The 12,890-nt window shown below is 43.8% G+C and overlaps 1 protein-coding gene across 1 annotated transcript in view; it reads right to left on the bottom strand.

The window, feature by feature from the left end:
• The window catches only part of LOC145337359 (sex peptide receptor-like), a 65,704-nt gene extending 55,919 nt beyond the window's left edge, over positions 1 to 9,785 (bottom strand). Inside the window, 3 exon segments of the mRNA XM_080182150.1 lie at positions 3,275 to 3,451; positions 8,983 to 9,391; positions 9,648 to 9,785. Coding sequence (XP_080038276.1) covers positions 3,275 to 3,451; positions 8,983 to 9,391; positions 9,648 to 9,785 — 724 coding nt within the window.
• Positions 9,786 to 12,890: the final 3,105 nt, after the last annotated feature.

Genomic DNA, 12,890 nt, shown 5'->3' with positions numbered 1-12,890 from the left:
CTGTAATGTGGGGACCAGAACTGCACACAATTCTCCAAGTGCGGCCGCACCAGAGTTGTGTACAGTTGCAACATGACGCTACGACTCCTAAATTCAATCCCCCTACCAATAAACGCCAAGGCACCGTATGCCTTCTTAACAACCTTATCTACTTGATTCCCAACTTTCAGGGATCTATGTACACATACACCTAGATCCCTCTGTTCATCCACACTATTCAAAGTCCTCCCGTTAGCCCGATACTCAACACATCTGTTATTCCTACCAAAGTGAATTACCTCACACTTCTCCGCATTAAACTCCATCCGCCACCTCTCGGCCCAGCTCTGCAACCTGTCTAAGTCTTCCTGCAAACTATGACATCCTTCCTCACAATCTACCACACCTCCGACTTTGGTGTCATCAGCAAACTTACTAATCCACCTAACTATACCCTCATCCAGATCATTAATAAAAATTACAAACAGCAGTGGCCCCAAAACAGATCCCTGAGGCACACCACTCGTAACCGAACTCCATGATGAATATTTACCATCAACCACCACCCTCTGTCTCCTATCCGCTAGCCAATTCCTGATCCAATTCCCTAGATCACTCCCAATCCCATACATCTGCATTTTGTGCAGAAGCCTACCATGGTGAACCTTATCAAACGCCTTATCCATATACACCACGTCAACTGCCTTACCCCTATCCACCTCTTTGGTCACTTTCTCAAAAAACTCAATAAGGTTAGTAAGGCACGACCTACCCGCTACAAAACCATGCTGACTGTCTCTAATCAATTCATTTAATGGAGGGCGGGTCCGAAAGGCCATTGGTTTCAGAAAAAAAGGCTGATATGGAATATTCACACGAGGACAAAAAGAGATCTGACTGTTGTTTTGGCGGTCGAAAGATTCTATTCCAACCTCTATAGTCATTCATTCACCCGATTAACAGACCACAAGTCATTGGGAAATCTTTTATGTGAGTCCAAATACGTTGTTCCCATTGCCAGCTGATCAGGACCATATTGTGCACAGAACAGGGGAAAACAACGAGACTGTGAATGTGTTGAGTCATCTCCCTTTCTTGGATTTGCCATTCAAGGCATTGTGTCTTCCCATGGTATCTCTTTTTACTGGAAACATTTTCCAATCTCCAAAACAGACGAAGCAGTTGACGGACAGAGACTCTGCTCTGTCAAAAGTTAATCCATTTGTGTTGCAAAGATAGGCAACTATCATAGAGGATGAGTTATGTATGCAGGATTGATGCATACTGTGGGGGTCACGGATGGCCGTTTCAACCCTGTTTGGGAGCAGAATTCATGATTAATATAACAGTTCTTGTTAACGTGAAAAACTACATCAAATATTTGCAACTCATGGTGCACATGATTCGTCTGTTTTGGATAATGGAACCGCGTACACAATGTTTTTTTTCAAGAATTTATGCAAAACAATGGCATATACTATTTCCGTACTGCACCATTTCATGTGATTTCAAATGGTTTGGCAGAGCTCTGAAGTAGGGATTGAAAAAAAAAGTGGAAGATGATTCGTTGAGTACAAAGATCTGAAGATTTTTATTCCAGTATTGTTTCACGCTGCAAACGACAACTGGGCTATTTCCAGCGGAACTGCTGCTATGTGGATGGTCAAGTGTCACGTGGATCTGTACCATCAAAATCTCATAGCAAAAGAGAACAAGATCCAGAGAAGCTGGAACAGTTAGGGAGGGCAAAGTATTACTGATTCTCCGTTTAAGTTCAGTATGTTCCGAAGTGGTTTTATTCGATGATAATTGTTTTAACGGTGTTGAGGGACTTAAGCATCTGTGAGTTTTGACTTTTTTTTGGTTTTGATCTACAACAGCGTGATCTGGAAACAAAGAGAGAGAGGGATGGAGAGAAAAAAGTAATAGCAGATTTATAGAGGGACAGACAGATAGGTAGAGGAATGGATACAGAGATAGATAAACAACAAGGTAGACTGACAGACAGACTGGCATACAGGCAGACAGACTGTCAGACAGTCAGGTTGACAGATAGATAGATGGATAGATAAATAGACAGATAACCAGATAGACAGACGGACGAGTGCACGGGTGGGCAGATGGACGGACGGACGTGTGATGGATGGACAGATGGATGTTAGAGAGACAGACAGACAGACAAACAGAGCTCCCGTTATTTCCTTCTCATAATCTGCATGCCACCACTAGCCATTTTGCTGCATCACTTTGGTGTGTCCGATTCCACCGGCTACAAATTTGTAGTTGCTACAAATCATTCAAACTTTTCCCGTGTGTTTATCGATCTGTTTATTGTTTTGCCTGCGTTTTTCCACTCATTGTTTTTTTTCCCAGTCCTTGAATTGGTTGCTGTTTGTCCGAGGTCATGGACTGATTCTGTGTACGTTACCGACTGTGATTTTGTTTCTCATCCTGCCTCTCTCTATTGCCTCCTGACCCATCGTTAATAGAACTTCCACGTTTTTGCCCTTCCAAATGTTTTACTTCTGGTTCACTGAAGGTCACCTATTGCAGCACACCGATGCTGTGAGCTGTTTTCATTGTTTGCATTTATTAATTAATTTAATAATTGATGTAGCAGGATATATCACTGCTCCCTTGAACTGTTCTCTGAATTTCGACAGAGTTGCTACATAAATAAATGTGTTTGTGCAGCAACTTAAATTGCACAGCATATATGCAATCTGTTCAAATATATAAAATGAAAGAACATCTGAGCTAATTGGAACATTAAAGAAGTATAAAACATACAGCAGCCACAGAAAGATAAAGCTCCCGGATATGGTGAACAGTATAACTATAGATTTCCTTCTGCTCTCCATTTCTGGATCATTGCAATTATCTGTCTTTTTCTGACCCCTTAATCCCTTGCGGACTCGACTGGCCACTAAAATGTGTCTGACAGTCAGAGCGTTGAGCAACAGAATTAACCCGAATGGCATCAACGGGTTGAAAATCTTTTCAAAATTTCTGAACCCAATCCATCTAGGGTCAGTGAAATAGCTTCGCTTATTGGAACAGAACCATGGTACATTGCCGACAATTATTTTGGGTTCAAATCTAAAATAGATAGGAATATTTTTCAAAATGAACAAAGTGCTACTTGTCCATAGAACGACGGACGCAGTTTTCTTGGTGCAATATTTTGATGCCAGCTTTTGGCAACAAATGGCAACAAATCTATCAAAACTGAAAGTGACTGTGAACCAGACAGAACAGTCTGTGGCTGCACGGAGCAGGACATAGTGAACACTACACACAGGCGTTATTGCGAGGAAATTCAGTGGGAAATAATAATCATTGATTCGATAGAGAATGACCTCATTAATAATGACCAGTAGATCTGCTATGGCCATTGCCATCAGGTAGCACGTGGTACAACTGGAAAGGCCGCATTTCCCTTTGGACAGAATGATGATTGCCACTGAGTTAACTGCAAATAAAAAGAAGGAACAGACATTATAAGCCACCAATAAGCACCTTCCCTTTCTGCACAGAGCATACTTTTCTTTTTGCAGCAATGAAGCGTGCATGGGGATTCCGACATTTCCAGATTCCCTTGCAAACTCAAAACACTCCCTCAATCAGAGAAAACGATTCGTTTCGGGCCATTCCCTGGATTCTGGAATGGAGCTGTTGATGTTTCAATGTTTTATATTCAGAAGAATAATAATGTTAGTATTCAGGCATGATCAAAGTGCAGCATTATTTTCCACATGGGAGATTACTAAATTAAGAGAAGTTGTGTTCTTTTTGGATCGAAAATCTTTGCCTATTGTTTGTGTTCCTATCTTCAGGTGATTTTTTTTGTGGCGCAGTTGTATTATTACGGAAGTCACACCAAAACTGTGGAGGTGTGCATTCGGTAAAAATAATGTTTCTCTATAATATGGAGACGAGGAGGATAAGGGGTGACTCAACAGAAGAAATTCAAATTTTTGAGGGGTTTGAGATTTTGAATGTGGATAAGATACCTGTAACACTTATGAGGCTGTGCAAACATAAATTTCATCAAAACTAGGCAAAACTATTTATGAATCCACAAAGATATATATTTCACAGGCAATCTTTTATTCCATGAGTGGAGTAAAAGTACATTTGCTCCGACATAGAATCATAGAGTACTGAAAGTATGGAAGGAAGCCTTTCGGCCCATTATATAGCAACTGGCTCTCTGAAAGAATATTCAACCTCGTATCAGAGCCATGACCTATCCCCGTAACTTTACACTTTACTGCTTTTAGTTTGCATGCCGATTTCCGATTCCATGCCTTGAAAGGATATTCCTCTATCACTTGCTTCATGGAAATTCAATCCAGATTCCAGCAACAGTCTGAGTGAAAATAAACTCACATTCTCTTTCGAACTTTGTGCCCATTATGTTGCATCTCTTCTCTAGTTTTTGCTGCTCTCTCAGTTGGGAACAATTTCTCATTATTTTGTTCTATCTGTGTCCCTCGGCATCTTGAACAACCAGATCAAGTGGCACCTCAGCCTTATTTCCTCCGCAGATGATAGACCACTCTCTCCAATCCATCAAAACAGCTACAGTTCGTTTGGCTTGGAATCAGGCTTCTGAATTTCCTCTATACACTTTCCAAAGCCTTCACATCCTTCTCAAGTATTGTACACATACATGGACGGAGTGTATTTCAAATGTTTATGAAATGTGAAAAAATGTTCACGGAGTGAGTTTGAACCACGGCGAGGAAGGAATGGAGATTAGACCAGCTGTAATAAAGATAGACTGAGGACAAAATAAAGATTGAAGTAAATCAGTTGGGGCGAGTTTCCATGTTTTAACATCCGAAACTTGAGTATTACATGGTCAGAGATATTAATGTTTATTTCATGACATTTGTAGAGATAACCTCTTAAAAACACTGCGCCCAGGACCTAATGATTATCAGGACCAGACTTGGGGAAGAAGATCAATCGTTACAAGACAATTCGGTCATTGACTTTCCTTAGTATGAGTGAAGTTTCTTCTCAGATTGAATTATATTGTCCATTGACAAGTCTTTATCTGCTCTCCAGTTACCACCCCGAACACAAGATTATTTTAACTTGATAAACATTTTTTTTTCTCATTACTGAAGCCAGATGCCACATTCTAATTGGTCATCATATTCAGTATAACTTTTGCCAACTCGTCACCTTGGAAATTCATGTTCCTGATGATTTTTTCCCCCTACTTCGATGTTTGGATCAACAGAAACAATATTCCACTGAATCCAACAACTGAAAGTCATGGGTGAGATGGAAATAGTTCTTCCAACACAACATGACGACAAGAATAATTCAGGAAATTTAGTTTCTCCAGATTATTTATTTCATTAGAATCCAAATAATTATATCACTTCAGTGCAATGCAACATGACAAGAAACAGATTTATAGCAGAAACAAGCTTATGCATAGTTACACTATATAATGTGTTTTAGCTACGTACCAGGAACACCAACTAAGGCAAGCAACAGATAGAATATTTTCCAGACCAAATCAATAGGTAGATGCATTTTCTGTGTGGAATGGCCCTCTTCCTTTGCTGAGCAAGTTATTCCTCTGAATTAAAATCTGTAGTGACACGTCCCTGTGCATTCACCTTTATGCATTCCCTTGATCTCCATGGAGATACAGCTGTTGCAAAAGTGTTCTAAAAATTGTTATCTTTATATTAGAACAAACACATTAGGAGAACGGGATAAATTCCCTGTGGATTGAATACACGAGATGCTGAGAATAATTGAATCAATGTTTTTTTTCATTTACTAAGCAACCGTCATTATATGCAATGCATATTCATAACTGTAGACTATATTTAAAAGCAAACGAAAGTGATATCATTACCCTCCAACCACCATGATCCCATGCCTTGACCTCATGTCAGGAGTGCAAGGACTGGGAGTTGAATGTCCAAAGCTACTCAGTATTCTAAAAGAATATACATGGTAGAACACGAGCTGGGGTTGCTTTACTGGTTAAATATAACGTCAAAGCTCCATGAAGAAATTATATTGGCATTAAAGACAAAAATGTTGCTTCTATCAGGGTGGAAATAAAAAAAGAAAGAACATTCTGGTAGTAGAAAGTTGAGGGCCCTGAGCATTAACTCCAAAGTAGGGTACAGTATATAACAATAAAAAAAAATGCTCCTGAGAAAAGTGCAGCAGTAATCACGGGTGATTTAAATATGCATCTTGACAGGATTAGTGAAATTTGCAAAGAAAATCTCCCTCTTAACGCCAGCAGTTATTCAGACAATATCTCCCACCGAACTTGCATTGCAGGTGTTCTGCGCCAAATGTCTTCTCATTCTATCATTAGAGTTCACTGATCATGATTGAAATCATCCCTTGTCCTCCCGAATTATCAACATCAACCTAATGATACAACATTGCTATCTTTCACATTTTCCGTATACTCAGCTCGGCTCACCTCATCCAGGAATGTTTCCTTTCTCTTTAGATGATACGGTTCTTGCCGTAAACTTATCCTGAACGAACTCTGGAAACTCTTGCCCACTTCTGCCCTTTACAGTAGTATTAACACTCACGTGTAATCAAATAAATGAAATCTCAAAATATAACGATCAGTCAAGCCTCTTACTAACGTGTAAATTCCTCATAAATGTGTTCATCTTTGTATTTCATACCATCGGGTGACATGGACAGCGCACTGGGTGAAATGGACGGTGGAAATTGAAAAGGAGAGAAAAGGGCCTGAAATATACTCGGGCCAAATAATCCAAGTTTCATGCATCTGAGGCCTGCAGTCGAGAGGGTGCAGAGATACAGTCCATATTATTGATTTCAGAATCACGATTCTGAAAAATTCAATGTTTTGGAAAATGGCACCGTCACATGTCTGTCCATGAAATGAGGGAGACAAAAAACAGAAAATTCCACTACAATTGGCCTCATATCTGTCATTGGGCAAAGACCTGAATTCATTAAAGGAAAGAGCAGCAGGAAATTTAGAAAATCAGAACACCATCCAGATTAGGAAATATGGTTTCACGAAAGAAAATTATGTTTTAAGGATTTACTGGAATGTTCTGAGGATTTAGCAGAAAGATTCGGTAATGGACATCAAGTGAAGTAATGTATTAGTACTACGAAACAAACGAGAATTCGTTAATGTGCCACATAAAAGTTTGCAGCTCTTCGTGTTAATAGATGAGCATGGATATCGGATTAGTTCACAAACAGGAATCATAGAATTGGGATAAACAGTTCATTTTAAGGTTAGTATAAAGTAAGTATTGAATTCACAGAGATTAATCCTTGTGGATCACTGACTTGCAATCAATATGAATTAATTCAATACAGTCAACTCTTCTGAAAATTCCAAGACAGGTAGAAAAGTACATCGTTATGAGGAGACACAAAGTTCCCGTGTAGATTAAATGAAGAGGTAAAACTTGGACATGTTATACACAGTGTGGGAAAATTGAGGTTGCCACACGGTTCGGAAGAATACAAAAGCAGAGCATATTTCATATTGAAAGCCACTGCAGAATGTTGTGATATAGAGGGGCAAGGATGTCCTGGTACACAAATGACAAAGTCACAGAAACATAGAGGCACACGGTGCAGATCATGGGAATTCGGCCCATTGAGTCTGCAAAGATTTTCTAACAGAGAATTTTACCTCGGCACACCAACCATGCTTTCCCATGGCTAATCAATCTAACCTGGTCTCCTTGAGAAAATAAGGGACAATTTAGCATGGACAATCGACTGAACCTGCACATCGTTGGCTTTTGAGAGGAGACCTAACACACCCAGGGGAAAAACATGCAAACACGGAGAGAATGTCTCACTCCACACAGTCAGTCACCCACGACAGCAACTAAATCCCGGTTCTCACGCGGGGAGACTACTGTGCTAATCCCTGTGCCACCACGCGGCCCTCTCTGTCGTATCAGCAACTATATTATCTCATCGTAAAATATGATACCCAGGCCGAATGGTCCCTTGTTTCTGGGCCCGATGACCTCATAACCTTATTTAAAAGGACACGTGTTCTATGTCCTGCATGTTCATGGGAAGGAAGGAGAGGAGGGTTGTGTTGGCTGGAGTTCGGTGGACGTCTGCAAATAATCCTATACTGGGTGTGATTGAAGACTCTCTATTGTTTTGAAATTGAAGAGGAACAGGGAGAGACCCAAAAAAAATGTCGTTTGTCCGGTCAAGTCTGTGCCGAGAAACGATGTTTTTCTAAAGTAATGATTTTGTTTTGCATCTACGCAGCCTGTATCCCCCTATTCCCTGTTTATTCATGTATCTATCTGTCGAGATTTTTTTTTACCATTGCTATTGTATCTGCTTCTGTCATCCCCTCCGTCAGCGAAATACAGGTACTTACCACCCTCTCTGTTAAGAAAAATCTTGCCTCTCTCATCTCTTTTAAAGTTTCCCCGTTATGCCATAAAAAATATGTCCTGTAGCAATTGGCATTTATACCCTGAGATTAAAAGACTCTGACAAGACATTCTGCCGACTGGTCTCATAATTGTGTAAACATCTATCAGGTCGATCCTCAGCTTTTACCAAAAATAATCTGTGGTTGGTGAGTAAAGTGGAACATTTTGAGATTGGAGCATCAGATGTGTTGCATGTGGTGGAGTTGAGGTTTGAAGGAAGGAATGAGTGAAATGCTAGATTCCTTTCTGGAGGGCAAGGGATGAAGACAGTATTCTGGGAAATGCAGCATAACGGCATCATCTTTTCAAACTATAGTGCGGGGAGTCAACTTCTGAGGTTGAGAAATCAATGTCAGAAGCTCTGAAGTTGCATCATCCAAACAAACACACAGGTTAAGGGAACATTATTCAAAGGCTGTATAGAAGCAGACTAAGAGGAAGTTCGGTCAATGTCCATTTGGAATTCTGGTTTATAGTAAGTATTCATCCCGAGTCTGGTGTAACTATTGGAATCACAGGACCATCCCTACTCCCGTACTCTCGCTAACCTCGCAGTCGGGGATCACTGGACATTCCCGAGTCATTCCTTTCAAGGTTCGCCTATCCAGCACCCACTTCTGATCTGCGAGTTGTGCCCGCTGGGTGCTGTCAATCCAATCGGGCACCTCCCCTCTGTGTACCTGGTCCAAATTATGTCTTAATTGACCTACCATCCACTGAGCGTACGTATGGTACAGCTGTCCCTGTTGTACCCGGGCAGTGTTTTCTCTCTCTCTATCAATAAGGTGGTGAATGGTCCGGGCGTGTGTTTCTAATATTGTGATTCCATCTCGTTGAGTGTGGGCACCCCTCTCCCCTAAAAGATCCTGCTCGGCTTGTTGGGCTAGTGACCGCTGCAGGATATCTTTCATCACCCCCGTCGACTGTTCGATCTTATTATTGAGTCCCTGGATGTCAATTGAGTTAAACAGGCTGGAACCTGTGTTTATCCCTGGGAGGGTGTCATTGACTATCCCCCTTTTTGCGTGTGTGTGTGTGTGTGTGTGTGTGTGTGTGTGTGTGTGTGTGTGTGTGTGTGTGTGTGTGTGTGTGTGTGTTGTCTCTGTAGTGTGTTGCTCCCATCACATCGATAGCCCGCTTTATAGTTTCCCCGCCCAGCATTTGGGACATGTCTGGTGTCTGTTCTGAACAGTGTCCCGGTACCTGGGTCCGTGAGATATCGATCAGAACAGGCACGGTTTTGTGTTTCACATTGTCATATCCAATTTCCCCCTCGTTCCACAACACCAGTCCTCCCTCCGGACCCCCGCTCAGCAAGGGGCAGGGTAAGATTTCGGGCATCGTGGTCTTGGGGGGCACGCGTTGTAGGAAGTGCAGAACATACAAATATCGAGACTACTGGAGCCTCGACTAGTCCATAGTCCCCGCAAATATCAGTGTCCGGTTTCAAAATGTCTCTTTGTGCCTGGTTTTGTGGGTCTTCGGGAAGGGTGCAGATCGTTCCAAAGGTGCAGCCAGAGTCGCTCAGCGAGTCTGGCCATTGGATACGTGTTTGGATCTTATCCAATATGCAGGTGAAGCAGGTCACATCCAGACCTGGGTGGACTTGGAGCCATGCATTGGAATACATTCTGTTGTTCTCGGGGTATGGTGCTGCCGGCACGCACAACGCCTCAGACGTATTGAATATTATTCCGTGGGATTGTTGAGAGGTGGTGTATCCCTGGATGGCGAACCTTGACAAGAAGATCACGGATAGGGCCATCCTCAAAGTGGTTAACATTATCCTGGAGAGGGGTAGGAAGGGTACACAAAGCCTGGTGGCCGCCAGCTATTAGAATCTTAGTATTAACTAATCTCTGTCCACTAATCTCGTTAGGCTTGCCTCTACATAAGAAAATAAGAACATAAGAAATAGGAGCAGGAGTAGCCATCTAGCCCTTCGAGCCTGCCCCGCCATTCAATAAGATCATGGCTGATCTGTCGCTGCTCAGTTCCACTTTCCCGCCCTCTCCCCATAACCCTTAATCCCTTCTCTTATCAAAAACCCATCAACCCGCGTCTTAAAAATATTTAGCGAGGCAGCCTCCACCACTTCAACGGGCAGAGAATTCCAGAGATTCACCACCCTTTGAGTGAAGAAGTTCCTCCTCAACTCCGTTCTAAACCGCACCCCCTTTATCTTGAGGCTGTGCCCCCTCGTCCTACTGTCCTTTCTGAGCGGGAAGAGTCTTTCCACCTCTATCCTATCCATCCCATTCATCATCTTATACGTCTCAATGAGATCTCCCCTCATTCTTCTAAACTCTAACGAGTACAAGCCTAGTTTATTCAGCCTCTCCTCATAGCTCAACCCCCTCAACTCCGGTATCAGCCTAGTAAACCTCCTCTGCACTCCCTCCAAGGCCAAAATATCCTTGCGTAAGTGCGGCGACCAAAACTGCACACAGTACTCCAGCTGCGGCCTCACCAATGCCCCGCCTCAGACGTATTGAATATTATTCCGTGGGATTGTTGATAGGTGGTGTATCCCTGGATGGCGAACCTTGACAAGAAGATCACGGATAGGGCCATCCTCAAAGTGGTTAACATTATCCTGGAGACGGGTAGGAAGGGTACACAAAGCCTGGTGGCCCCAGGTATTAGAATCTTAGTGTTAACTAATCTCTGTCCACTAATCTCCTTAGGCTTGCCTCTAGATCTATATCCATATATCCACATATTAGAGCCATGGCTGGTGTGTGGCTTTCCTCCGTCCGAGAGATGAAGGTTGTTAATTCAATCTCCGCTGTGTGGATAGAGGTGGTTAGTTCTGGGTCGATACGTGGGCCGTTTATATCGATGGACTATCCTTGTCTTTACAGTCGGTCTGTCCCGTCTCCACCCACCCCCCCCTCCCCCACACCCCCCCCCCGGGGTGATGTGCCTTAAGCTGTGACCAGTGTTTCCAGCGGCCTTTCCCTCTGATGTCAACACAGGCACATGTCTTGTTGCTGAGGATAATCTCATGGGGTCCGACCCATTTCGGTGCGAACCCTGTTTGATCAGGGGGCAACTCGGATCAAAACCCTGTCCCCTACCTGGGGAAGTGTGGGGGTATGGCAGATGTCATGTTTCCGAACCTGGTCTTTTATAGCCTGTTGGTCTCTGGCTGTGTGGTGTAGCTCTCTGAGTTGGTGGTCTAACTGTTGCACATATCTTCTCATTTTATCCCGGATGGGTGCCAGTTCTTCTCCTCCTACCGTTATGTTTTCTGGGAGTCTCATTGCCCTCCCCGTCATGAATTCAAATGGTGTAAGTCCTATGGTGCGACCTGGGGTGGCTCATAGGCGCATTCAAATACAGGGAAGGACATCTACCCACCCCTGAGCTGTCTCAGCAATTGACTTGGCAATTGCGTTTTTAAGTGTGCGGTTCATTCTCTCGACCATCCCAGAACTCTGAGGGTGGGATGGGATATGGAATCGTTGTCGGATTCCCAGGGTCTTACAAGCCTGTTTCATTATCTTGCCTGTGAAGTATGTCTCTTGGTCGGAGTCGAGTTGTAGTGGGGATCCCCACCTCGGGATGATTCCGTATGCTGGGATGGGGCTCCGGTGGTGTCTTCGCAATCCCGAGTTGGGAATGCTTCCACCCAGCGGGTGAATTGATCGATTCAGACTAAACAATATTTCTTCCCTCGGCGAGTGGGTAGGGGGCCTCTGAAGTCGATCTGCAGGTTTCCCCAGGATCCCTTTGGTCGGGGTTGGTGGGTCAGTTTGACTGTCAGGGGTGGGCCCGGGTTGTGCTGGGCGCGTATGATACAGCGCTGGCAATGTTTGTCCCCACCCCGTCCCATCCCTGGCCACCACCAATCAGCTGATAGTGGGGCCAGGGTCCCATCCCGGCCGGAGTGGTGGGGCTCGTGGTGGACTCGGAGTAGTTCGGTGGGTAGAAATGAGGGGGCGACGACTTGGTGCCCTCTGCGCCACACTCCATCTTTGTCCCTGGACGCCCCTGCCTGTTCCCACTGTGCCACCTCATGTGGGCTGGTGTTACCCTGCAGCTTATAAAGATCCACTTCCTCCAAGGGTGCTGTTGTGGTGGGGGCTGTGTGCGGGAGGGCTTCCCCAGCTACAGCCTTGGCTGCAGTGTCTGCGAGTTGCTTCCCTTTCTGTTCCACTGTCTTTACCCTTTGGTGGGCTTTTATCTTCATTCCGGCTGCTTCTGAGGGCAGCCTGGCTGCAGCTACCAGGTCTCGGGTTATATTTTCATGCCTTATGCACCCCCCCACCCGCCTCCCCCCACCCCCAACCGTGCTGATAAACCCGCACCTTTTCCAGGTCATCATGGAATCGTGGACCACCCCAAATGCATATCGGCTGTCAGTATACACATTTACTCGCTTTTCCCTTCCTGTCTTGAGGGCTTCCGTGTAGGGACATTTTGGATAAGTGTAGGAAGAAT

Source organism: Carcharhinus amblyrhynchos, unplaced genomic scaffold (genome assembly GCF_965287045.1).
Source record: "Carcharhinus amblyrhynchos unplaced genomic scaffold, sCarAmb.v2.hapA scaffold_47, whole genome shotgun sequence".
NCBI lineage: Eukaryota > Metazoa > Chordata > Chondrichthyes > Carcharhiniformes > Carcharhinidae > Carcharhinus > Carcharhinus amblyrhynchos.
This window is presented reverse-complemented; position numbering and strand designations above follow the sequence as displayed.